This window comes from Falco cherrug, chromosome 1 (assembly GCF_023634085.1).
Source record: "Falco cherrug isolate bFalChe1 chromosome 1, bFalChe1.pri, whole genome shotgun sequence".
NCBI classification, from domain to species: domain Eukaryota; kingdom Metazoa; phylum Chordata; class Aves; order Falconiformes; family Falconidae; genus Falco; species Falco cherrug.
Window position 1 is genome coordinate 119,716,368 of NC_073697.1, and position 25,325 is coordinate 119,741,692.

General features: G+C 55.7%; 1 protein-coding gene across 5 annotated transcripts in view; it reads right to left on the reverse strand.

Annotated features, from left to right (window-relative positions):
• Positions 1 to 20,073, reverse strand: part of ITGB4 (integrin subunit beta 4) — a 31,189-nt gene extending 11,116 nt beyond the window's left edge. For 3 of the 5 annotated variants that reach the window (XM_055700795.1, XM_027816862.2, XM_027816861.2), the window contains exons 1-29: positions 19,528 to 20,072; positions 14,675 to 14,766; positions 14,273 to 14,355; positions 13,666 to 13,767; positions 13,020 to 13,224; positions 12,395 to 12,491; positions 11,782 to 11,953; positions 10,842 to 11,105; positions 10,342 to 10,431; positions 10,055 to 10,177; positions 9,734 to 9,901; positions 9,366 to 9,442; positions 9,007 to 9,218; positions 8,659 to 8,762; positions 8,391 to 8,489; positions 7,580 to 7,706; positions 7,319 to 7,438; positions 6,716 to 6,822; positions 6,358 to 6,391; positions 5,723 to 5,911; positions 4,777 to 4,880; positions 4,284 to 4,342; positions 3,626 to 3,649; positions 3,311 to 3,459; positions 3,046 to 3,225; positions 2,310 to 2,458; positions 1,764 to 1,968; positions 649 to 809; positions 102 to 282 (exon numbers count right to left, since the gene is read on the reverse strand). In XM_055700795.1, the coding sequence (XP_055556770.1) occupies positions 102 to 282; positions 649 to 809; positions 1,764 to 1,968; positions 2,310 to 2,458; positions 3,046 to 3,225; positions 3,311 to 3,459; positions 3,626 to 3,649; positions 4,284 to 4,342; positions 4,777 to 4,880; positions 5,723 to 5,911; positions 6,358 to 6,391; positions 6,716 to 6,822; positions 7,319 to 7,438; positions 7,580 to 7,706; positions 8,391 to 8,489; positions 8,659 to 8,762; positions 9,007 to 9,218; positions 9,366 to 9,442; positions 9,734 to 9,901; positions 10,055 to 10,177; positions 10,342 to 10,431; positions 10,842 to 11,105; positions 11,782 to 11,953; positions 12,395 to 12,491; positions 13,020 to 13,224; positions 13,666 to 13,767; positions 14,273 to 14,355; positions 14,675 to 14,766; positions 19,528 to 19,532 (3,682 nt within the window). In that variant the 5' untranslated portion in view covers positions 19,533 to 20,072. Of the gene's footprint in view, positions 1 to 101; positions 283 to 648; positions 810 to 1,763; positions 1,969 to 2,309; positions 2,459 to 3,045; positions 3,226 to 3,310; positions 3,460 to 3,625; positions 3,650 to 4,283; positions 4,343 to 4,776; positions 4,881 to 5,722; positions 5,912 to 6,357; positions 6,392 to 6,715; positions 6,823 to 7,318; positions 7,439 to 7,579; positions 7,707 to 8,390; positions 8,490 to 8,658; positions 8,763 to 9,006; positions 9,219 to 9,365; positions 9,443 to 9,733; positions 9,902 to 10,054; positions 10,178 to 10,341; positions 10,432 to 10,841; positions 11,106 to 11,781; positions 11,954 to 12,394; positions 12,492 to 13,019; positions 13,225 to 13,665; positions 13,768 to 14,272; positions 14,356 to 14,674; positions 14,778 to 19,527 lie in introns of those variants that run through there. The other 2 variants (XM_027816860.2, XM_014286708.3) reach the window with 2 other exon arrangements.
• Positions 20,074 to 25,325: the final 5,252 nt, after the last annotated feature.

Consider the following 25,325-nt stretch of genomic DNA (forward strand, 5'->3'; position numbering starts at 1 on the left):
CCCCAAGACCATCAGAAGCTCAGAGCTGGAGCCCTGACCCCATGCTGAGTGCACAGCCACCAATTTGCTCCCACATGGTGGGAAGCAGAGTAGTTGCTCACCGTCCTCAAGCGTGCGGCAGTGGATGATGTCAGAGTAAGCCCCTTCACCCATGGCATTGTAGGCACAGACTTGCATCTCATAGTCACAGAAGGGGTAGAGGTTACTCAGCTCTGCTGATGGTGCTTTGACATCAATGAGACGGGCTTCTGACTCGGGGTCCCCTTGGGTCCAGTATTTCACCTGGCAAAGCAAAAGCAAGCCATGATTCCTTCAGATCCTTGCTGTAATGGGTGAGGAATTCCCCATCTCTTACTAGATCTGCTCTGGGAAAGCCAGGGCGTTGTGCCGTTCCTCTGAAATGCGAGGCCAGGACAATCTGGGCATTTTGTGGTCAGCGGTGGAAAGGGAGAGGAAATCACCAAGGATCTTTCCTGCAAATCCCACATCCACCCAGTGATAGTTCCCCAGGGATGGAGGGGGCCAGAAGGGGTGAGCTTGCTCCCTCCTTTGGGGATCTTCTTCCCATCCCTTCGGCACAAATGACGGTGTGTGACATGCCTGCAGGATGGGACCCACACCCTCTCCTGGGATCCACTCACCCCTTACCTTGTACCCCAGAGGTTTTCCCGGTGGAGGAAACCAGCTGAAGCGGATTTCCCTGGAGCTGATGGCATGGGCGTTGGGATTAAGTGGTGCACTCAGGCGGCCTTTGGGGGACTGGGAGACCTGGCTCAGGCCAGCCATCGAGGGGACACCATCCACCACCTCTGCAGACATGAGGAAGAAATGTCACATCAGTGCTAGTCCCCCGCATGGAAGGAAAAGAAGGAAGCGTGCCCCTTTCCAGCACTGCCCTGCTACCCTGAGGAGCCTCTCCAAGAATTTCTAAGGGGTAGATTCCCCATGATAAGGGAGGGAAACTGAGGCACTTGGTGATGACATCCCCCAAAGCCACACAGCAAGCCGGCATGAGAGCTGGGTTCAGATCCCCCATCACCAAGTCCTGCTCTTCCTGCTGCTTCTCACAGGCTGCCCAGGTAGGAGGACATGAAGAGACCACCTTCTTGCCTCTGAAAAGTCTTCAGCTCTGTCTGAATGTGTTGAATAATGCTTCAACATCTCGGCCTTGTGCAGCCATGAGAGAAGACAGAGATGGGCAGAGCCTTCAAGTCACCCAGCTGCTTCTACTGAAAACCCACCAGCTCCAGGTGAGAGCTCTCCAGAGCCTCTCCAGCCCCAGTGCCTGCTTCTGAAGTGATTCTGGGTGGTCCGGTGACAAGGGACTTTCCTGAACCCCCAATATTCATGACCAGTACTATGATAAATACACTTAGGTTACTGACCCGCTTGATGACAACCTTTACAATTTTGCTTGTCCAGCCACAGGACCCACCAAGCACAGCTCATGACAAGTCCTCCCTCTCCCCTATAGCTTTTTATAGCTTTTTATTCCAATCCTCAAGGAAAAGGCATGAAGAACCCGGCACTCCTTCCTTTTGCCAGGTAGAGCATCCTTCTTCTTCGCACCCACTGTCTATACCCACCAGTGCCTCTAGGGGGAGGCCCAAATCTACCGGTTGGAGCTGGAGGAACCTCCTCAGTTGCTTTTTGGGTGAGAAGCAGGGCTGGAGCTCTGTACCTCACCTCGGGGTGGGCTGGGCTGGTGCGGGGGTCCCACACTCCCTGCTGCCATTGCCCACCACCTGGCTGCCAGCCCCTACCTGGGTCGGCGATGGTCACCGTGGTCTGGGGGTACCGGCCGATCTTGGCGCCGTGCTTGGGATGGAGGAGGTCGATGGCGAACTGCTTGAGCTGGGAGTGGTGTAGGAGGGTGTCTATCTCAGTCAGCTCCAGCAAGGGGACATGCACCTCCTTTCGGGTCTCCCCAGGCTGGAAGACCAGGTCACCTTCTGTGAAGATGTAGTCCTGCCAGAGAAGGAAAAAACGCCTCATTATAGCCCACAGCACCCATGAGAAGGCTCCCAGAGAGCTTCCCCTCCTCTCCCAGTGAATCCCCACTTGCTTCCCAGTGCCCACAGCTCAGGGGGCAGCTGGTACCCACTGCCTCAGGTACAGGCAGCCTCTCAGGTCCCTGTGGCACGGGGAGCAAAGGATGGAGGGGAATGTCAAGCCTTGGGTCTCCCCTCTCCCAGCCACGTCCCCTTTGAGCCTGGTCAGCTGCTCTTCTGCAGCCCTGGGGCCGGTTCCTTCCCAGCCCTCTGTGCCCGCTCGTTCCTGCCTGCCAAGGCCAGGAGCATCACCCTTACCCTGCCATTCTTGGCGGTGAGATCCCGGGTCCTGTAGGTGACTTGGGATTTCCCATTGTCTATGATCTCCCGGAAGACAGGGATCTTGGCCAGCTTATCAAAGCGGCTGTGGGAATAAGCTGGCTGCAAGAAGGTGATGAGGCTGCTGGCTGGAAGGGGTGGGAAACAAGGAATGTGTAGAGTAAATACATGAAGAATCACATTACAGACATGCAGGTGTCCTCCCTGAACAGAGTTCATATCACCCATGGGCGTGAACTGTGTATGAAATATTACTGCATGGCCTGGAGACTTCACCGCTCCTGACTCATGCTCCCTGCTCGAAACAGCCAGACGGGAAGCAGAGGCAAACTGCTGGGGACATTCACCTGCCCCAAGCACAGCAGAACAGCAAAGGAGGTTTTACTTTACTCCAGTAAGCTATGAAGTGGAGCAGCAGAGGGATAAGGTCAGCCCTGGATCTGCTGTGTAATTGGTAACGTCTAAACTTGTGATGGCCAAATGTTTGGGTCTCTGTCATCAGGAATAACAACGCTCCTTTGGATGCTTTAAAAGATGCTCTAGTTTAGGCCCAGGTGACTTAAGATAGAGGTCACCGAGCAAGTCTCCAGCCTGTGATCAGGGGGAGCTCAGATACGCAGATTGCACCTTCCTTAGAAACCACACGAATCCATCTGGACATGGGACATTCAAACCCAAATGCCCTTAATCCTGTGCCACGGTCGCAGCCCTGCACCTTGTTCTTTGATGATGGTGATGTTGACAAGCCTGCGTCCAATCTCTGCAATGCCAGTGGGGACATCAATGGCCTCCACCTGCAGCTGCTTCTCATCATCGTCATCCTCCCTGATGAAGAGTGGGACACGGACATCCACCAGCTCCACAGCCTCTTGGAACTCCACCATCCCGTGAGCATCTGGGGGAAGGGGCAAGGGTAAGAAGAGGTGGGAAATGCCTCCCTGTGGCCCAGCCAGGAGGCAGCACTGGGTTCTGCTCCCTACCTTGGTCAGAGGTCACAGTGTAATAACCCGGTGAAACCTTCAGGTCATTGAAAGCCTCGTGGGAAACGTGCTTTTCCATCACTTTGATGATCTCTGGCTTGGCTGAGCGAGGGGCAGTGAGCACTGTGTCCACAATGGTGTGGTCCTGCCTGTGACCAGCGGGAAGAGAAGGCCGAGTATGAGCTGGGGCCAGGGTTGCTTATCTCACATAGCAGCTGGAGGCACTAGGGAGTGTGGGGGGGCATTCAGTCACCCCACACGTGCGTGTACAAAGGGGAAGAAGCAGCACAAGGGAAGGTTGCGAGTTCCTCTTACCTTTTCCCAGAATTGGGCTGTAACCTAGGGGGGGGGGGGGGGCAAAAAACCAAATCAGAGTGACTAACACACTTGGGGAGACAACATTCTGCGTGAATCACAGCCCTGTGCAGGTCTGAGCTGTGGCAGCTGCCCTGCGGGTACCAACCCGTCCTGCAGAGCCTGTGGCCCCATCACATGTTCCCTCCTGCCTGGCTGCTCCCTCCAGCCCTGGGTTTCCCAATGCAAGGAGGAACATGCCCACGGGGGACATCACAACTCGTCAGAGATGCGGGGAGGGGATAACACTCCCTGCTGAGCACCAGCATCCCCACACCCCTCCGTCCCACACCAAGCATTTGCAACTTTGCACAGGGCTGATATTTTTGAAGTCAATGGGAGTTTTCCCATTGAGCACCATGAACCAGGATTTGTCCCTGTCTGCAGGAGTCTTGGATCCAAAGTCAGATGTAGCTGAGATCACCCAGACAGCTGGTTGGGTTCTGCTCTACAGCCCTGGGTGGATGAAGCACCACACCTGGTTTGTGCCAGGGATGTCTCACAGACCACACTCCCTCTCAGCATCCCAGATTTCACGCCCCAGGTCTCTGGTCCACTCCCTCCTCAGCAGGGCCCTGGGGAACCCTGCCCAAAGGGGGTCGCTCCCCCAGTGACTCACCTGAACTTGGTCTGCTGGAGCTTGTGGCAGCCAGGGATGTGCTTGAAAACGTCGTTCAGCTGCAAGGAGAAGAGGGAGTTTCCAAGATATTCCTTGCTGAACAGGGATGTGTTCAGCGAGCAGAGAGTGCTGCCAGCAAACACGAGAGCCCTCTGGCCACCCCCGGGTTCTCCCACCTCACCCTGCCACGCCAGGCAGAGACCACCACGTGGGTTCTCCCCAGGCTGCAAACTGAAGCCAACCCGGAGCTTCAGACCACATGCCCCGAAGCAAACCTCAAATCTCATCAACGTGATGCTTTGATAATTCTCACAGGTGTGATCTTACAATTTTGTGCTTTCTGTCAGAAAGAGGAAATCTTGCTTCTGCCTTTCAAGAACCACCTGGCTTCACAGGGAAAGGGCACTCCCCCTTCCCCAGCATCGCAGATAGCCCCTCAGCGTGGCTGCCCCCCAGTCCCACCCCAAGCCCCCACTCGTGCCCAGGCTCGTACATTCTCCTCCACTTCCTTGCGCAGCTGCTCGCACTCCCGGGTGTCCGGCTTCACCAGGTTCTGCGTGAAAAGCCGGGTCAGCCTCAGAGACAGCCCATAGGGAACTGGGAAGAGAAATTCCCAAGTCAAACAGTTGGAGGGGGACTTCTTACAAGGGTCTGTGGCGATGGACAAGGGGGGATGGCTTTAAACTGAAAGAGGGTAAATTTAGATCAGATGTTAGGAAGAAATCCTTCCCTGTGAGGGTGCTGAGGCGCTGGCACGGGCTGCCCGGAGCAGCTGTGGGTGCCCCATCCCTGGCAGGGCTCAAGGCCAGGCTGGACGGGGCTGGGGGCACCCTGGGCTGGTGGCAGAGGGCCCTGCCCGGGGCAGGGGGGTGGAACTAGGTGACCTTCAAGGTCCCTTCCAACCAAATCATTCTACGATTCTATGAAACTCCTTCCTTCTTGGTCAGAGAAATAACCCATCCAAAAGCTGGATGCATGGGGACACACATGACGGTCAGCATCCAGACCCTGTATCGCTAGCACCCAAACCCCACAGCACCAGCAGAGAAAACCCTCTGAGAACTGGAGGGCTAACTGGGAAGCTCTCTGCCAGATCCAGCAAAGGCAAGTGTCCAGTGGTGGCTCTGGACTGGTGAGGCAGGGAAACCAAGACTGGGTCACTGAGCTAACGAGACTGAGACACACGTAGGGTGCATCTACCATGTGGCCGGGCTGTCAGGTCTCCAAGGCTACTGCTTGTCCTGCTACAGGGCTGGACACAGGAATGTGCTGCTCAGCTTCCCCCAGGATGGAAGCAGATAAAGGAACAACTCCCCTTGCAACTGGGCTTGGAGGTAACGCCATAGCTGCTGGAGCTAGGGGTCACCACCAAGGGTTCATGTCCTTTACAACACCCGTAGCATCTCCTCTACACCCTGTTCCTCAGATGCGGCACTTACTGAGATCTTTGGGGTTGGCGGCAGCGAGGGAGGCAAAACCCTGCTTGTGAACATTGTTGTTGATCTTCCAGCGGACTGTATCCCGACCCTTGAGGGACCCGCTGCGGACCATGGGGGTGTCCAGGTGGTCGGAGGACATGAGGCTGTGGCGAAGCATGTAGTGGTCCTCCTTGAAGCCGACAGTGCGACCTGCGGGCCAGGGACAGGGTCAGAGTCTGGGCAGATGGGGACGCCACCAGTCATCAACTTCCCAATGCTGGAAACTTTGTTCTGGGGAATCCTTAGGGTTTCCACCGTGCTAAGGGTGTTGGGATGTCAGGAGCAGAGTGGAAAAGGCAAGGGGCGTCCATGAGGGGGGAGAACACATCACAGCAGCTAGGCATTACAAGGGGCACTGGCCAAGGGAGAGCCAGCAGTGATTCCCAGTAGGGCACACCAGGGTGTGGGGCAGGGACAAGCACTGGAGCAGCAACTCAAGCACTTCCTTGGCTCAGGCTTTTTGCTAGGAGCTTGTCCCCTGATCCACCTCCCCAGCTCAGAGAGGAGGAGGGATGCTTACCTCAGCATGTCCCCCCAACCCAGGAAGGCAGTGAACCCCACAGATCCCCCTCCCCCCCAGTTCAAAGGGCTGGTACCTCGTGCGCAGCAGGGAAGCAGGGCCAGGCAAGCCTAGAAAACAAATGGCCAAAGACACAATCACTTTGCGCCCAAGGGCGACCCCCCGCCCCGTGTCTCCAGCTGGGAGGACTGACAGCAGGGCTGGGTGGGCAGCGGGGGGATGGTGCTATGGAAGGTAACCAGCTTGATGTCCCTTCAGTGAGGGAAATCCCACAGCAACTCATGTCGGCAACAGAGGAGGTGCTGGATACCACCGGGACCCAGCCCCTGCCAATCTGGCCATGCTGGAGGCTGGATGGATTCTGGAAATTTGTCATGTTTTTGGCCTTTATCTGATCCTCTCCCTGGGCTGGGGCTGCCAGCCGAGGCACTCACCTTGCAGCAGGCACAGAACTTCCAGCAGAGCAGCAGCAGCAGTCCCAGGAGCAGGATGAGGAAGATGAGCAGCGGGATGAGCCAGAGGAAGCTCCCCGGCGGGCACTCTGCAAGCCACAGCAATGTCAGTCCTGGGCATTAGCCCCTGCGTGGGGTGTGCAGGGAGGGAGTGGGGAGGCAAGGACGGAGGGGGAAGGCTGGACCACGGCTCTTTGAGGGATGGAGCAGCCCAGTTACACTTGGGAACTTCTGTCTTGGTGCTCACAATGAAAAGTGCTGTTCAGGGAGAACTCTCCCACCTCTCTGCTCACATCCAGCCATCCCAAGGGACTATTCAGCACCTCACATTGATCCCTGCCCTTGCCAGCAGTGAAAAGGCAGTGATCTCTAAAGGTGCTGGCCTCTGAGGATGTCTGCTCCATGTAACAGTCAATGTCACCCACCCGGGTCACACAGGAAGGTGGGGAGGGAGGTGCTGCCTGCAGCTGACCCTGCCCAGGAGCACAGCAAAGGGGCAAAGCAGGGACTGGAGGTGCTGTGGAATAGGTGACTGCTGACCCACACGCCAGACCGGGCACCCCCTCCTGCCGGGTCCCTGCTCACCTTTTTTCTTCTGCACGTGGACAGTGGTGTTGGGCAGGACGCTGGGGTCTCCCTCCAGGGTGTAGTGGTACGTGCAATCGTCCTCCTCATCCTGGAAGGAGCAGTACTCGCTGGCCCCCTCTGTGGAGAGAGGGGACATGGGTCAAAGCCATCAGCACCAGGAAAAGCTTGGGGAACAGCCCCATGTGCACGCAAACACAGAGAGCAGGGCCCACGGGAGACACCCCACGTGTCTGCACCCAGTTCTGCTTCTCCAGGTACCTTTCTTCAGTTCTTCCACCATCTGGATCTGGAGGTGGCACCTGCTGCAGTTCCCTTTCATGTTGCCTGTTCCCCAGGCCTGGCAGCGAACGCAGTCCCGGATGCTCTCGCACACAGCCTGGAAGCCCTGAGCAGACAGGCAAGGTGTGGGGGGGGTCAGGATGCAGCCCACGGGGAGCTGGGGAGGGCATCGCTTCCGAAAGGCAGATCTGGAGAGGAAACGCTGCATCCTCACCCCAGCACCGGAGCAAGGTCAGAAAGAGGAATCCCAGAGAACCAGCAGCTAACGAAGGATTTACGAGCCCAGGAGCCCAGTACAGCCGGCTGCAAAATCTCTTACATCAACAGCCTGCACATGGGCAGCCATTAGATCTTCTCCAAGGGCTTTAGGTGGCCTTTCCAAAATCGAACCAAGCCAGCTTTCTCCACTCCCACTGTGAGATCAACTCATGTTTGTCAGTGGGGAAGCTGAAGCACCAGACCATGAAATATTTTTTTCCAATTTTGAACCAAATCAGAACAAGCCAGGAGCTGAGCCTCAAGCCTCTGCCCCCCACCAGTGTGCAGGTAAACACAGACATTCACCAGCTGTGGCTGGTGAACTGGTGGGCAAAAAAAGCTGGTGGCTACAAAGCAGGTCCCATACCAGACCCTTCCTGGCTACCAAAGGCAGGACAGGCAAGACAACCCCTGCTCAGGATTTTGCTCCTGACCAAGATGCGCTTTCCTCTCTGCTTTGTTTTCCTTCCCTGGAGGCTCTGCGTGGGAAGGAGCAGTGACAAACCCAGAGGGTCCCCAGGTTGAGCCTTACCAGCGAGTAGCTGATTTCGCAGGTGGAGCTGGTGTACAGCGAAGCCTTGTCACAGATGCATCTGCCGCATTTGCACCTCCCGTGGTTATTGCAAATGCCCTGGGAGGGAAGAGGTGACAGCTGGTGTCCGAGAGCCATCGTAGACACGCAGTGGCACTGGGAGTCAGCAAGGTGCCAGCTCCCAGCAGCCCTGCGCTTCGGGCACCGGGACAGCGTGCTGGAGCCCTGCCTGGCCCGGTCACCCTCGCACAGGCAGGGCTGGACCTACCCCTCGGCTGTCGATGCAGGTGTCATTGCTGGTGGGACATTCGCAGCCTGGACCCTCCCAGCCGCTCTCGCACACGCATGCGCCCTTGGAGCAGCGCCCGCGATCTGCAGCGCAGGAGGAGTAATTACCCAGGGCACGGTGCTGCGCTGCTCCCTGGCCCCGTCTGCAGCTCCCCCCTTTTCTTTGGGGTGCAAAAGGGCTGCAGACACCCTCCCTGCATGTTCGCAAGTGCAGAGTCCCCACAGCCCAGCGCTGGTCAGCCAACCCCTTGTGCCGGTGCCACCAGAACAGAGCAGGGCACAGCACATCCCACAGCTGGGGGCGGTGGGGCGATGGGGATCCTCTCACCATTGCAGAGGAAGCCGGAGGTGCGCGGGCACTGCAGGACGTCGTACTGGCAGAACGCCCCGTCGAAGCGCTGCATCAGGTCCTCAGAGTAGCACTGGCACTTCCCACACAGGCACTCGCCCCGGCCCGAGCACGGCTCCACATCCCCCGGGCGGATACAGGCTTCGTTGTTGGGGGATGATGCTGGAGAGCAGTCGCACATGTCCCCTCGCCTGGTGGGGAGAAGTTGGTGCTGAGAGAGGCAGGAGCAGAACGCAGGACAGCAGGGTCCTGAGCAGGATGCCCGGGGCATGAACACGTGTCACTGTGGGTCCCCGGACCCAGCAGGAACACTGGGAGGGCTGTGGAGCTGGACTTACCAGCCCGGGTGGCAGATGCACTGTCCGCAGGCAAAGTCTCCATGGAAGCTGCACTTGGGCGAGTTAAACTCTTGTTGCTGTAAAAGAAGAGAGAAGAGACATTGCTGGATGAGCTCAGCTGCCCCAGGACCATTTCGGGAATCAGAAAAGCAGACCTAGGGGTAAAGTTTTGCCCACAAGACCAAGCTCTGCCATAGGACAGCATGCCCAGCTTGGTACAGGCAATGAGGGAGGTCTCCTTGGCCAGGCTGAGCCTTCACTGAGCGGTGGTGAGGGCTTGAGCGAGACCCACACGTGCCAGCCAACATGTTCCCACCCCAGGCTGGCCAGGAGGGGAACATCTCTCTGCACCACGCACCCCCGTGTACCTGTTCGCAGGGACACACGTCACAGATGACAGAGGCTGTGATTTTGAGGCTGTCGCTCAGGGACGTGGGTTTCACGTGGATAACTCCCTGCCGGTCTTTCTCAGGGAGGCTGCAGACGTGCTGCCCACCAACATACTCAAGCGCCTTCATGCGCACGTTGAACTTGCCCTGAAGGACGGGACATGCCGCAGGGGTGAGCCAGCTCTGCCAGACCGACCCCAGGTGAAGAAGGAAGGAGGGACGCAGCGGTGGGCTCAGCCCCGCGCGCACCCTGCAGGTGTGTCTAGGTGACCCTCCCTCCAGGGCCACCCAAGGACTTACCACTTCCCCACGGGTGATGTGGAAGGAGCCAGATTCTGTCTTTTTATACATCGAGGAGGTGAACTCCGTCTTCATGGCTTTGGGAACAAAGTCAGCCCGAATGTCCATCTTGGAGCGGATGCGCTGGGTGGCAGAAGGTAACCACAACATTGATTTTCAGCGGTACACCTGCAACCACCCCATGGTCTGCCCCAGAGGGGCCACATCCTGCCTCCTGCCCTGGGTAGGAGGTGCCCAGCCTCTGCCTTCCCTGGGAGTGAGAGCAAAGCTCCAGGGAACACCATTACCTCAAAGGCTGTGCGGAGCAGCTCCACGATGTTGGAAGAATCCTCCTGGAGCACCCCGATCTCAGAGATGGGGAAATACTTGTGCAGTTTCTGCAGAGAGACAGGAACCCCCTGAGCCAAGGCCTTGAGAAACCTCTTCTGGCACTGCAGCGGGCTCTGCTTTGAGCAGGGCTCGGACTGGAGGCCTCCAAAGGCTCCTTCCACCCTAAATTACTCTCCACCTCTGCGTCCCCGCTGCTTTAAAAGAAACAAACACCAACAAGGGGACACCTCTAGAAGCCCAGGTTCCTGCACCCAAGATTATACCCTGAGACCTCCCACAACCCAAAGCAGCCCCCCAGCACACTTTGGCACCCTTCCAAAGCATCATGGTGGTGGTTTAGTACTAGGGGACAAGAGGTGGGAGAAGATTTTCTTCTCACAGCTGCGCTCCAGGCAGAGGAGCGATGGTCCTGGTGGAAAGGTAAGCCCTCACGGCACCACTGCCATGGTCTCCTCACCTCATAGTAGCTGTAGGAGTGGTTGGTGACAGCAAAGATGGGGATGATGTTGTGTTGGCCCAACAGGCGCACCAGGGTGGGCACTGAAGGATAGTCCTGCTTAATGTCATACACATAGGTGCCATTGGTGTCTAGGTGACACTGCTCATCATTTCTTGCCAGGATCCCCGCCAGGACGTTGGTACCATCAGCTTCATAGTGGAAGGCAGACTCGGTGGAGAATACGAGCAGGTGAGTGCTGTCCTTCCTCCAGCCGATCTTATCCTACAGCCAGGGAGGGGGAGAAGGAACCTTTATCTCTGCGCTCCCCAAACCACTGCACTTGCAGCCGTTGGCAGGCCGGCACTGGCAGGAGCTGGAAAACCCAAGGGGCAAGGAACCGCCTCTTGGCAGCGAACACACCAGCTACGTAGCCCCGGGAATCCAAGCCAGCAGGTCTCCACTTCCCCCATCTGCACCCCCAATGCATGGGATATCTCCCAGCAGCTCGGTGCCAGGCACATATATGCACAGGGGGCAAGCCCACGCATTTCTGGACATGTTTGGAGCTGTGCTTATCCCTCAGCCAAGTGGCCAAGCCCGAACGGGCTCGTTTCCAGGGAGCAGAGTTTCACCACCGCAGGCACAAAGGGCGACAGAGCAAAGAGCACAGGCAGGGTGCCCAGCAAGCAGCTCCTGTGCTGGGGATCAGGCACCAGGGATACACACACAGATGGTCTAAAAACTAAGAAGCATTGGGAACGCAAAACAACTCGGCACCGGGAGCGTGCGGCTGGGAGGGCAAGAACTGGCTGTAGCTGAATGTCTGCCCTGGGCTCCCTGGCTGTCTCGTCAGCTGCCCAGCATGCTGCCCTTTTGCTCATCACCCAGTGTCAAGGAGATCAACTCATTAGAGACAGAGCCCTGCCCACATGGCTCCTGCATCCCTGGCCACCCTCACCTCGCAAACGGCTGTCTGCAGGATGGCATCAAAGCCACCCTCAGGGGCATCCAGGTTGCCAGAGATGCGCTCTTTCCTGAGCTCCTGGCTGAAGGAGCTGATGTTGCTGGTCAGGCGGATGACGTTCTTGAAGGAGAAAGGGGAGTCAGCGTTGTTCCAGGGCTCACGCAGCCTAGGACAGAAGGGGAGAGCAGGGGGTTTTGTGGGGGGCAGGAGCAAGGGGTTGCCTGGGTGCCAGGAGAGGAAGTGTGGGGAGGGCACCAGAGGCTGGGGCATCCCTCAAGGGAGGAGATGAAGTTGATCTGGCAAGTCATGAGCAGAGAGAGGTAGAATGGATGAGGGCAGAGGTGGAGAAGAAGACAAGACATGCAACCTGTCGTGGCAGAGCAGGGAAGGTGTGAAAGCAGAGGATGACACTGCTGGCATTGGCACAGTGCTACAGCAAGCCCTGAGCACAGGGTGGGGAGGCCAGGGGAGGCATTCACCACAAAGGGAGAGAGATGGACAGAGGCTCTCCCACCACAGGCGGTGAAGGTCAGGAAAGCCACAGAGAAACAGGAGGTGCCTGCCCTCCCCTCCGCCCTCATCTTGGGGACCCACTGGCCTCACTCACTTCTCAGGTCTCATGTCTGTCTGAGGGGATGAGACTTTGTCCACAAACTTGCCAAATCCAATGGTGTAATTGGAGGTCAGGGCTTGCAGAAACTCCGCTGGGAGGAGAGGAAGAGAGGGAAGAAGACACACATGAATAAAGAGATATCTGTGAGGGTGTTGCTTCAGGGAAAGAAGTCCTTTCCTGGGCATCATCTGTGCTGGCCACGTCTTAGATTAAGACTCCCAGACTGTCAGCTTTTAAGCAGTTTGGGCTTGTGGCTCGTCTTTCTTTTTGGGGTAGAAACCTATACTCCCTTTGGTAGCCCCTTTCCAAGACTGGAGCTTCTGCAGTAGCACACGCCACACCTATAGGTCTGGGATGCCAAAGCCACTGCACAGATGGACTCTGCAGGGCACCAGCCCCCACGCTGGGCTGAAAGGAGAGAGAACATGATCCCTGCAGGGCCAGGAGACAATCCCCCCCAAAGCTGCACAAAGCAGCGATAATAAGGAACTCTGGATAAAACAGACACCCATCTCTTTCTCTGGTGGTGGCAGAGAACTTGCAGCTGCAGGCAGGAGTGAGCTGCCGGGCTTCATCAGCACAGGAGCAGACTCCCCTCTTCTCTCAGCTCTGGTCTCACCTAGGTTTTGGCCCATGCTTTTGAGGTTGTCCAGATCGTCAGACATAGAGTAGGAGAAGTCCATGAGGATGTAGAGATCCACAGGGCTCTCCAAAGGCTGGAAGACATCCATGTTGAAGCTCTTCTCCTCCCCAGCTTGCAGCCGCACGAGCATGCCCTGGGGGGACACCTGGGTCCTCTGCAGGGATGTATTGATGCTGAAATTCTGTGAAGAAAGAGTGACGTGAAGGGGGTGGGGTCCGTCTCCTGGGATAGACCCCATCCCCTGTGCAGATGCAGTGAGGAGGAGGCAAGGAGCAGGGAGACACACGGGAAGGGGAAAGACAAGGGTGATCATGCTCCCTTCCCTCACGTACAGCTGAGGCAGCATCCCCTGTGTCCACACGTGCCCAGCTGGGCACCTCCTCCAGACCTTGGCATTTTGCTTACATCTATTTTGCCTGAAAAGCCACCCCAGCCCTGAGCAGTCACGGCTGGCTGCCAACAGGTTCATCAGCTAGAAGAGGCAGAGCACTGTTTTTGAGTAAAGCCTACGTAAACAGAGGCCTGGACTTTGTATTTTTCCTGCTGAAGACTCTAGAGAAGGATGAAGGACACTGGGAATGGTGGGACCCCCTCAGGAGAGGGCTGTCTCCCCAGCACCCACCTGCTGGGTCTGCATCTCGCCCCTGGTGTACACGATGCTGGCCTCCCCGCAGCCGTACCGCAGCAAGTTCTCCCGCAAGTTGCAACGCGGCTCTTCAAAGCTCTGCCCAGGGGGTGAGAACAACGTTTCAGCCACAGAAAGCAGCAAATCCTCCACGCAGGGGAGAAGGGCACTTATCAGGAGGCAGGGTCCTCTGCTGAGACCGTTAGCGAGCCTCTGGGAGCAGAGGCAGGGCAGAGAAACGGGGAAGAGTCTCGCACAGAAGAACCAATGTCCCCCAACAAGAGGGAAATATGACCACCGGTGGGTTACTGGGTTGCCTGGGATAAGGCCCTCCCTCCAGCCTTTGCACACAGTTTCAGATCTGGCACACTGGCGTTTTCTGATAAACCTCTGCATTTCTGCAAGTTTGCCCTGGATTCCCCTCCCCCACCATTTGTCCGCACCAAAGAAAACCCACGTTTTGGCGCTTCCCACCCAGACCAGCTCTTTGCAGAGAGAAGCCGGAGCCAGAAGCTGACCCTGCTCTGGGGTCCCTGTCCCAGCAGAGTGATGTCCTCTGCCAGAGGGTGGGAAGCAGAGCCCCGGCCCCCCTGCAAGGTCTCACCTCGTCGGTGCAGAAGGAACAATCCTTATCCACTCGGATGCACTCGGTGCAGCTCTTCGCCCGGGACAGCACGCAGCGGTTGTCTACCAGGAAAGATCAGGGTATCAGGAATGGGAAAAACCTGGGTGAGCCATGGGAGGGCATGAAGAAGGCTGATCCCATTCCTGGGGGAGCTGGTGGGGGTTTTGCATGGGTGGTTAATGGAAGTTGGCTACAAAACAGCAGTTGGGTAACCAGAGAGGGGCCCCAAGTGCTAGGGACGTGGAAAACAGGAGGAAAGGCACACAACAGGCCTTAGGCACATGAGGACCAACATTTCTGGAGCCCAGGAAGGGTGCACAGCATCCCCGTGAGGCAGCACCAAGGGGACACCACAGACAGATCTACCACAGCCGCACTCACTTTTGCTCCTTTGGCAGAGGCCGGTGGTGCAGAGCAGGGACAGGAGGAGCAGCCCGGCACATGCCCGTGGCAGCACATCCATCCTCTTCCTCCTGAAACACATGGATTGCTATGCTGTGGAGAGCTGAGATGGACACGATCCTGGAGGTGATGGGGGCAGCTCCCGCAGAGCCCCTGCCCGGCCCCGCCGGCGTGGGACAGCCCTGCCCACCCAGAGAAGGTGATGCCTGGAAGCAGTCTCTGATGGCAGCGGAGCAGGGCACAAAAGCAAAACCAAGAGCAGCTTGTCCTCTGCTTGGGCATCTGCGAAAGTCTCAAAGTCCCCGGCCATGCCAGGGCTGGCAGCTGCCATGCCACCGCACCCCTGCGTCCCAGAGCTGGGGTGTCCAGCTCGATGGGTCACCAGAGCAGCGGGAGCCCAGGCTGCTCCTGGCTGGAGCCCAGCACCATCCACACATCCGAGCATCGACCAGGTCAAGACCTTGCTTTTCCTGGCAGGTTAAGGAAAAAAAAAAAATAGCAGAGGAAAACAAAGTGGCTGTCTCTCCCCAAAAACAAAATGACCCCTCCCTTCAGCTATTTCCTATTGCACTAAGAGTTTCCAGGATAGTCAAACCAACAATAAATAGAAGCTGAGGCCTTGGGAAATGCCAGACTTGGAGCTTTGGAGTTGCTGAATGAATCTGTGGTCTTCAGAGTTTGGCAGCTCCCCTCTGCCCTGTCCCAGTAGGACCCCTCGTGTGGATCCAGAGGCCAAATCCCAAACAGAGTTAACCATTCTCCCCACACCCACACGTGACTGAGAAGACTCGGTGCCATCCAGAAGTCAGCATTTGAACATGGTAAACAAAAGGGACAAAGCTGGAACTAGAGCTCTGCAGCTGCCGTGCTGCAGCGCGGCTCTGATTCTAGCACCCCAGCAGAGCAAGTGAGAGCAGTCAAGGCAAAAAAAATCCAGTGGAAAGACATCTTTAAAGCATCTCCTTTCTGGAAGATGCAAATGTGAAATATAAAATGCAAATTAACATTCTTATAGCTCCTTGCTGTGCAAGCACTGACTCTAAAATAAATGAAGATAATGTGAAAACCACCTAAAAACAGAGAAGGAAAACAGGAATAGTTGTTGTGTGCAGTGAAGAAGTTTGAGTTCCCAGCAGGACAAACCAGTACTCAGACCAGTCACTTGGTTACTTTGCTAATAACAGCCTGACCTGGGGCCCAGGGAAATCCCTGGAAAGACCCTCTCTAGTCTCAACAGCACTGGATCACACTTGGCCTCTGGATCCTGCATCGGCCACTGAAGCTTATAGAAATACACCGAACACGTGAAGCTGAGCACTTGCAGAAATCACTGTGGCACAGGGCTCTAACCAACACAGCATCGACACCGGGGGACATCTCCCCTTGTGGTTGCGCTTTCTTCCCCATGACAGTCACTGGATACACAGGTAGCAAATGACAAGGCATTGCTATCTCATTTATCTTGTCTGCTGTGCCCAGGGGGATTTATCACAGTAATTAATGCCCCATAGCTGAAATGTGAGAAATAGGGAAACCTCAGGGCAGCATCTCTGCAGGGAAACCCAGGGAAGTTTTACTGTTGGTCATGATCTGGTAGAAAAAACGCTGTTTTTCTTACGGGTAAAAAATACCAGTTGACCAAGGAAATCCCTCTGCTTCCCTGCGGTGGCCCCTGAGCGGAGCTCCCTGGAACGCTGCCTGTGCCCAGCTCAGCCTCTGCGCAGGTCTGGCCTCAGGCGGTCCCCCCAGCCAAACCCCAGCGCTGGCTCTGAGGCCGGCAGTTATCCTCATCCCTGGACATGTCCGTGACCTCTCTCAGCAGCAGTCCTCACGCCACCGCTCGCTGGCAAACATCATGTCCCTTGCCACCAATATGGGCAGGTTTTGAAGCCAGGAAAATCCCCTTTTCCCTCGCTCCACCCCAGCGAGCCATGCCAGCCGCAGCGACTGGTGCTGCGGAGACGTGGGGAGATGCCAGCTAGAGGTGAGATGAAAGGGTAGGGAAGTCCTTTGAGCCCATCAAGGGAAAACACAGTGAAAACTTCCCTTGAGCACTCGGCAAATCCCATCTCCCATCATGGCAAAGGCCGTAAGGAAAGGATTGCTTGGCTCACACGCCTGTCTACAAGTCCAAGTACACATCTAATTCATCTTCCTTCAATTGCAAGTCAAGAGAGAGTCACCAATGGGTTGACAGACACACCCTGGGCCTTGGGCACAAACTGCTCTCAGGTCTTTTCAAGTGCTGAGATAAACGGCCATAAAACTCAGCTCGATATTAACGCCCTGTTGCTCTGTGAGCCGCTGGCCTCCAGGGATTCAGCTGGCCGGTTGCCAGCGGGCAGGGAGCTGGTGGCACAGAGCATCGCCACTGCCGCTTGGCACCGCCAGCTGCAGGAGCACAGCCCATAATATTTGTGCAAAAACATGCGAGCAGCCATCCGTCCGTTTCAAAAGTGAACTCTGGAAGGGAAAAGGCCACTTTCACTTTGGAAAAACTGCAGGGGTTTGGTCCGGTTTTCACGATGACAACAACAATAAAAGCTGTTCAGTTGTGCAAAACCAAGGAACGAAGCGGAGCAGCTCCTGGCTGCTCACAGACATCCTACCCCATCCCAGGCCACTGCGCCCACATCTCCTCCTGGGTCCCTCCTGCTCCTCCAGCCTTTGCCTGCACCTCAGCACAGCTGACAACCTACTCCAGAAAGATCCAGGAATCCCAGAGCTTCTGGACATCTGGGCTGACTACCTCATCCCCCAAAACCAGGGGATGCTCCAAAGAAACCACTGGAGCAGCGAGAGGACAGGGCTGGAGCGGCAGAGCTCCATCATCCTGTCCCATCCTGTCCCAACCTCATCCCCACCCCAGCAGCTCCGTGCTGGGAAGGGACAAGGCTGAAGTCAGGTATCACCCCTGCGGGGGGTGGGGGAGAGGGACCAAGGAGCAGGTTATGATGAGCCACACGCCCAAGGTGGGAGCCTGGTTCCAGCTGCCGTGCAGGGGACACCCGGCAGGTTGGGGACACCAGAGTGGGAAAGCGAGGAAGATGCTCAAGCTCTTGGCACAGCCTTCCCTCCCTCCGGTGGGCACTCCCTTTTTCATGGCTGTAGCCCCCCCCGTCCTGCTGAGGGGTGCATTGGGACTGTGTAGGGGACTGATGCCCTGGCAGCATCTAGAGGAGCATCTGCTTGACCACATGTGCTGAGGACTGCAGCACGCTGGGGCAGGCAGGCAGTGCTGGTCACTGCGGCCACCCTCAGCACGGGGCTGGGGGTCCCATGGGAAAGTTAATAGTGGTGGAGGCAAAGCAGAAAGGCAGCTGGGTGCCTCCCCCAGGGACCATGTCCTGCTCCCCCGGGTGCCACACAGTGACAGCCACAGCGGCTCATGCAGGCTCAGCTCTCCTCCAGGTCTGGGCTGCGGGCACACGGATCAGGGCCACATCTCATGCTCTCTCCCTCCCCAGAATACGCGGCAGCACAAAGCTGCCAGGGGCCACGCTCCAGAACTTGGAAATTATCAAGCCAAGCCCCCCAGAAAACTCAAAAACTTGACCCACAAATCACTTAAACATGAAATCCTATTTATCTTTGCTTCTGTTTTTCTGCCCTGGGCATGTCTATGCCACCAGGGAGCTCCATGCGAGTGGCACCAGTTCCTGCTTCCAGCAAGAAGGGGGATCTCAGCTCCCAGGCTGAGCTCCAGCCCCGGACGCAGCCCCTGGCATCTTCCAGCAAAGGACAAAACACAGCGGGACCCAGCCCGGGGACCCAGCCCGGGGACCCAGCCGGTGCTGCTGGCAGCTGGGGAGCGGCCAATACCACCCTGTGCTGGTGGCTGCGGTGCCATCTGTCCCTCTGTCCCCCCGGGTTTGGGCAGGGGGAGCCCCGAGGGTCAGGTAGGAAGCTCAGGACCCTGCCGGCGGGGCTGCCCAAATGCCAGCACAGCCCCGGGACCCTCCCGTCCCCCCCGCGCCTCCCCACGTGCTGCTCCCAGCGCGTTCACTGTTCCCTTGGCCCCACGAGACACTTTTCCTCACCAGCCCCTCCACGGGTGCTCCTCATCCGATTTTTCCCCCTCCTAACGCCCACCTGCCAGCTCCCTCGCACCAATCCTTCCGTCCATTTCTCTATTTCCCATCCATTTCAGACCCACCAGCTCCCGAACACCCCGATACCTGCGGTTCAGCAAAACTGACCCTGAGTCCCCACTCCCTCGTGGCCTTTTCCTGCAGGGACACCCCCTGCCCTTGCCTCCCCCCCCCCCCCCCCCCCCCTCGCAGGGGGTCGCCAGCAGCTGCCTCTTCTGCAGAACCACCTCCGTGGGTTCAGTGGGTTGGAGCCACCCACAGCCCGGCCGACCTTGTGCCGTTTCACCTGGGAAAACTTTCCCTGGGTGCCAGCTCAGAGGCATGACCGCTTTCTCCCCCGGGAGCGGGGCGGACGGAGAGGGCAACCTTTGAAACCTGCAACAGAGGGTCCCAAGGGCTCTGCTCTGCCTTGCCACGCCGCGGTACCCCCTCCTCCGCTCCACGGCCGCTCACCCAAATACCTTCAGAGACAAAAACCGCACCGTGCAGCTCTGCAAAGCCCTGCTCGGTCACGAGTGTTGCCCTTCCCAGCCGGGCGAGAGGCATGAGGCAGCGTCCGACAGCCAAAACCAGCGGGAAAAGGGGGAACAAGCCGGCAGGGAGCTGAGCCCCCTCCCCACACCTCCTGCCTACCTGCCTTTGCAAGGAGCCCCGCGCCTTATTTCACCCCCTGGTTAATCAACACAGTGAAATTAAAGCAAGCTGAACGCTAAAGAGCACAGATGAATTAATTCCACAAACCTCATTAGCGCTGGGTCTGACTCAGTGTCCAAATCCTCAGCTGCAGCCCGAATAACAGGCACCCACACACCAAGCCAAGAAATTCTTCCGAAGGCAGGGGGAGAACGTGCTGCTTCGCTGCTGCGACTTGATTTCCAGCCTTGGCCTTTTCTTCTTTTTTTTTTTTTTTTTTTCTTTCCCTCCCTCCTCTCTATTTTCTGTCCCTTTTCTCTTTCCGGTTAAACGTCAACTTCCAGTGCAGCAGGGAGGGCCGGCAGCCCGTGATCCCACATACCACCCCGCTGGCTCCTGTACCCTCCAGTCAAGTCTCGACTTTGCTCTCGCTCCCCTCGCTTCTCCCTCCCAGGGGGCTGGCGGGGAGGAAAGGTGGGAGCCGGGATAAATGAGATCGGATCCCAGGTGAGGACGAGCTTTATCCCAGCTGGGCAGGGAGGAGGGGGTGCCCGTGACTCAGGGTTGGCATCGCTCCCTCGCACACCTGGACAGGAGGCACAGCCCGCGCAGCCGCCCCGAGCCCTCCCTCCGCACAAGCGCCATCCCACAGGAAAAGGGCCGAGTGGGTGGTGGGAAGGTGCCGGGGGTGCGGGGAGGGGGCCGTGGGACATGGGCAGCGGCAGCTGCTTGGCTTCGCCTGTTTGCTCTGGGCAGAGCCGAGGGCGCTCCCCGGTCCCCCTTGCCGGGGGTTTCTCCTCTAAAGGTCCCACTGGGGCGTGTCATTCCCAGTGCCCAGGTAGCTCCCAGCTGAAAGAGCAGGAAATTCCTGCTGCGACAACAAGCCCGATGCCAAGCCCAGCCTCGCACCTTGCTCACAGAGGACAGATCCGGACAGACCCACATCCCGCTTTATCCAGGGCACGAGCAGGACAGCCCACCCCTCACGGCACTAGATCCAGCTCGTGGGTCAGTGCGACCCCTTGTAGCAACGTGAACGAGAACCACTCCCACCTGCTCCCAACGCATCCCACCAGGCTCCAAGAGCGCAAGGAGCAGCTATCCCCCCACTGCATCCAGCCCTGCTGCTGGGCTGGATCCAAAACCCCTTCCCGCCCCCAAGGAACAGCAGAGGAGGGTTTGAAGTTTGGTTATTTTTTTGTTTTAATCAAACTTTTTGAAGTTTGATTTTTATTTTTTTTTTTTTTTTTTCCCCCATAGCACCCTTTTGCTTTTAGGGTCTGGGGTTCGTCACAGCTCAGAGCCAGTTGCACCTCCCGTGGCACCGAGCGTGCACATACCAGAGCAGATGCGATGGCAGAGGCTGCTGTGTTGTAGCTCCTCGATAAATCCTCACAAGGAAAACTGCATCCCCTCAGCTTCAGCACAAACAATAGCCAAAGCCAGACGAAAAAGTCACATATTTCCTGCCTGCCTGGGAGACGAAAAACACAAGCAGGACAATTTTGGCCTCTCTGTTATCATTATAGCATCGCGGAGGCTGCTATCAACTCCCAAATGATGGTGATTGAGCATTGATTCAAATGGAAGCGAGGAGCACGATTACTTTCACTGCAAGAAAGAGGAAGCTCAAATATAGATGTGTAACTGATTAAGCCCCAGGAAAAAGGAGGATGTGCTCATGCCATAAAAAACTGCAGCAAATGGGATGCAGCAGGGGTGAAGCTGAAGATGGTCCCAGCGGTTTAACTCTGGTATTTCCTAGTTTCTGGACACTTGAGCTGGCAACCTCTGCATTACCCCGGCTCATTTGGAGATGGGATTTCCTATATTTCAACAAAAAATTCTGAAAATGAAGGGGTTTTGTTGTTGGGGTTTTTAACTGTTGGGGGGCTGAAGGCAGAGGGTCCCGCTCAGCCTCGAGGAGCCACAGAAGCGGCAGATGATGTAGAACGTTGCAGATGGAGAGAAGCTGGGCTTCGGTTCCTGAGACCAGAGAGGAGCGTGTGCTGGTGTGTGCAGGTGTGTCTGCCTACCTCCCCTGGTCCTCCCTCTGGTCCCAGCCACCAGCAGCACCCAGCTCCCATCAGTCGAGCCCACCTCCCACTGCTGCAGTTCTCCTCCGTTACCATTGGGGTAAGCAATGCTGCCAGGCACTGGAGTTAAAAAAAAAAAAGCCAATTTAGGCTACAAGAAACATATTACTAAAAAAAATAAAACCCCACCAAAAAAAAAAAAAAAGTAGTTTAGTGATGGTTCCCCAAGAGGGACCGTGGAGCCAACTGGAAAAGCTTAGGAGCTGCAAGCTTCCACCGTGATAGTTTGTGTCCTTGGTTTCTGGATGCTCTCCTTTCTCCACTTGAGCTGGAGGATGTCTGTGCTGCCTCCTGTAAGGTATCTCTGGTCTCGTCTACAGGCACCCTGACAGTCCCAGGGCTGCCTGACACCGTCTCCCTCCCCTTCATCCCAGCAGCCTGGAGCAGCAAGGCAGGACCAGCTCTGCTCAGCATCTCCAGCTGTGCGAAGGAGCCCAGTTCCTCACCGTGGGAGCTGCCAGAAATGCTCAAGATAATAATTTTGCACCTTTCTCCAAGACATGTCCCTAACAGATCTCTGAGCATACGGAGCACGATTTTTCCCTGGAGACTTGTAACTGAGCAGCATTTAAGTAGATATTTGCAGGGCTGGTAAAAAGCACTTTTCTAGTATCAGGACAAGTCCTTCAACAAAACTTAAGGCAACAAAGCAAAGAGGAATTAGAAATTCTCAGTAACTGGTCATAAGATCTTAATGGGTTTTCACTCAATCTTGTCTTTTTTTTTTAAAAAAAAAATGTATTTTTTATGGGTTGTCTTCCAGGCAGCTTCTCCAAAATACTTCCCCAGGGAAGAATACATAGTGAGCTCAAGTTTTTCCCTTGGTTCAACACTTTGCACTTGCTGCCTGCTGGATCAGGCTTTTGCCACATGATTTTGCTGTTTTAAACAACAGCAGTGAACAGGGACTTTGGAGAAGAGGATCAGCAGGTTTCACTGCCGATCGCTCCATGGAAGCCCCCAGCTGCTTATGTGGTGGCCCTCACATTTATAAATCATTGATTTTCTGCTGTGGCAACGTGGCATGGCAAAAAAATTTTTGCCCTAGGAGCGAAACCAAGTCATTCTATAGCTCACACTAAATTTTTGTGCTCTCTGCTGAGACTACCAGTCCGAGTGCCAACTACCGAAAATTACAAGTGATTTTAGAGTTAATTCTTTTCTTCTTTTTTTTAATGTCATGCCAGCTTGTACTGAACCTTTCTTCTTTCTGTCCTGCCACCACAGTGTGCCCAGAGACGGCTCTGGGGCTTTTTCTAGGTCTCTGTTGAGTGGTTACAGCCAAGAGCACATTCATCCCCCTTCTGAATTCTATAACAACACACACTGCTAAAAGGAAAATAAATACTTGATCCCATAGCTGCACTGTACGCTGTAGTAGCAATATCCTGCTATGGGGTGTAAATTTAAGGAATGCTTAATAAAGTATTATTAATGTACATTAATGCGCACATAATTTATTGCACTAAATTATGCTTAATATAATTACCTAGGTAATTAAAAGTGCAAGATTAAATCCTCCCATATTCTCTTCCTCAGCCTTTCCCCTAAGACAGCAATGACTACGCACATCTGTTGTTTTGCGACAGAGGTTCCTTGTCTTGAACACATACCTAAGGGAAAATATTTTTTGCTGAATGTCACTGATGCCCAAGTGCCTCCGGGACGGACCAGCAGTAAGAGGTACGTGGGCCACCAAAACAACACACCAGGAAAACGTTAGTAAAAGATCCAGGATAAAACTTCAGCCTACAACAATCCTACCCTCCCATCCAGGGAAAACAGGACCTTCCAGGGTTACATTAGCATCTTACCCAGCTGCCGAAGGGCTGAAAGCACACTGATGTTGTTAGAAAGATTCGGTGAGATAGCCCACCTTTCCTCCCAGTTTGTGTTGGCTGGCCCCACACGAGGCATGCAGCAGTGTGGGCGAGGCTTTCGTGAGGAGCCAGCCAACAAAAACTGGGAGAGAAGATGGACCATCACCTTTTGCCACGCTCTCCGAGCCCCACAAGAGGCTACACAAAGAAGAGAGAGGTTAAAAGTACCAGTAACTTCGATTTCCCACCCTGCGCTGAAAGGCAGACTTATTTTCTTCCTGACACTGGTTCATACAGACGTGGTGGAGGACAGACAGACAGACGCCTTCTACGTGAAAAGGCAAAATCTTTTCTTGTTGAAATCCTGGTGCTTTGGTGTTTACTGGCAACCAAAAGCACAAGCCCAGCCCCAGCCAAAGACAAGTTTCAAATAAACAACGACTAAATATTGGAAGTCATCGGTGTCCACAGTTCTCGCTTGGAACAAAAGGAAGGAAGTGGAATACAAACAGTTGGAGAAACAGCAGCGCACGGCAGGGCTCGGAAAGGGAACACAGCCCTGTAAGAGCAATGCACGAATGCGCTGGTGTTAACCTTCTCCAAAAGGAAGAGCAGACTTTGGTGGAACCTCACTGCCCCTTCATGGGTCTTGCACCTCACCAGCAATAATTAAACGATAATTATATATTTTTTTTTACCATTAGGCAGTCTCAGAGAGCCCTGCTGAAAAGTATCTCTCTCTGCAGGTAACAGCTCTGGGTTTTCCTGGGGTCACACGATTTAACGGGAGCAGCCCATACCCTCTGATAATTTTTCGGGCACATTGCAAAGACCGTCTGTTTGAGGGGCTTCGCAGCTACAATTCCTTTTCCCTTGCAACGGCGAAGAGCTGGAAAGATGCTCCTGCAGGTGTCAGGGGGCCGGACGCCGGCTGAAGCCATCACCTCCTTGCTGCTAAAGCTGACTGTGTCGCCAGCAACGCCTTCGCACAGCCCAAAGCCTTGGCAAGGCGGACTTTTTTTTGTCTCAGTAAATAACTCTCATAAAACAGACAGCACAGCAGCAATCCAACTAAAACATAGCTTCGGGTGCTCACATTTTACGGTTTGAGGTGGGGCTGGCAAGGTCTGCCCCTCCCCACCTGCTCTTTCAGCCAGGCAGCACCCAGCCAGACATAAAATAAAAGCAAGTCCTGAACACACAAAATCCCTTCCCACAACAGCATCAAAGGAGGGCAGATCTCTTCAATCACAACAAGCAAATAGGAAAGAAAAATCAACACCTCAGGGCACAGAGGTGGGAGAAAAGACTTCAGAAGGGAGAGCAAGAGCAGAACCAACTCTGCCAAGGATGACTTCATTACGGCAGCTCTCCTCCCTCCGCTGAGCAACCCCCTCCGCAGAGACACACGCTTGAACACAGAGCTTCAGCTAAGGCAGACCTACTCCAGCTTACAAAGGCGGTGAGCAGAAAGAAGCCCCATGGCTTTCAAGGAGCCTGAGCCTGGAATTCTCAGACTGAGGAATAATGAAAATGGGACCAGTTTTCCTCTGCTGGGTACAATTAGTCTCCCCGTGGGAGGAGAGGTAAGAATGAGTCTCTAGAGCTTTTAGGAGTCAGAAGTGCAGCCTGAGCAACCACCAGCACAGCGGCAGCATAAAGAATCTTTTAGCTGGGCGAGACGTGAGTTTGCATTAGTGCAGCTCAGACCCAGCTTGCCGCTCCTGGGGACCATTTAAAACACCGGCACTTGCACACTCAGTGGGTCCCCCCCAGCACCCAGCAGCTGCCACACACCCTGGTATGCCCACAGCCATCCAGATCTCTAACAAGCAAACCAGTCAAACCTCCCAGTTGAGGGCTGTGGCTTCACAGCCAGGAAAGGATCCTTTTCCCTCAGGACATTGCTCTTGCACACCTGAAGCTCCCTCCACCTTCCTCCAGCGTGCTGCCTGACCACAGCCAAGCACAAGCCACCAGCCTGTACGAT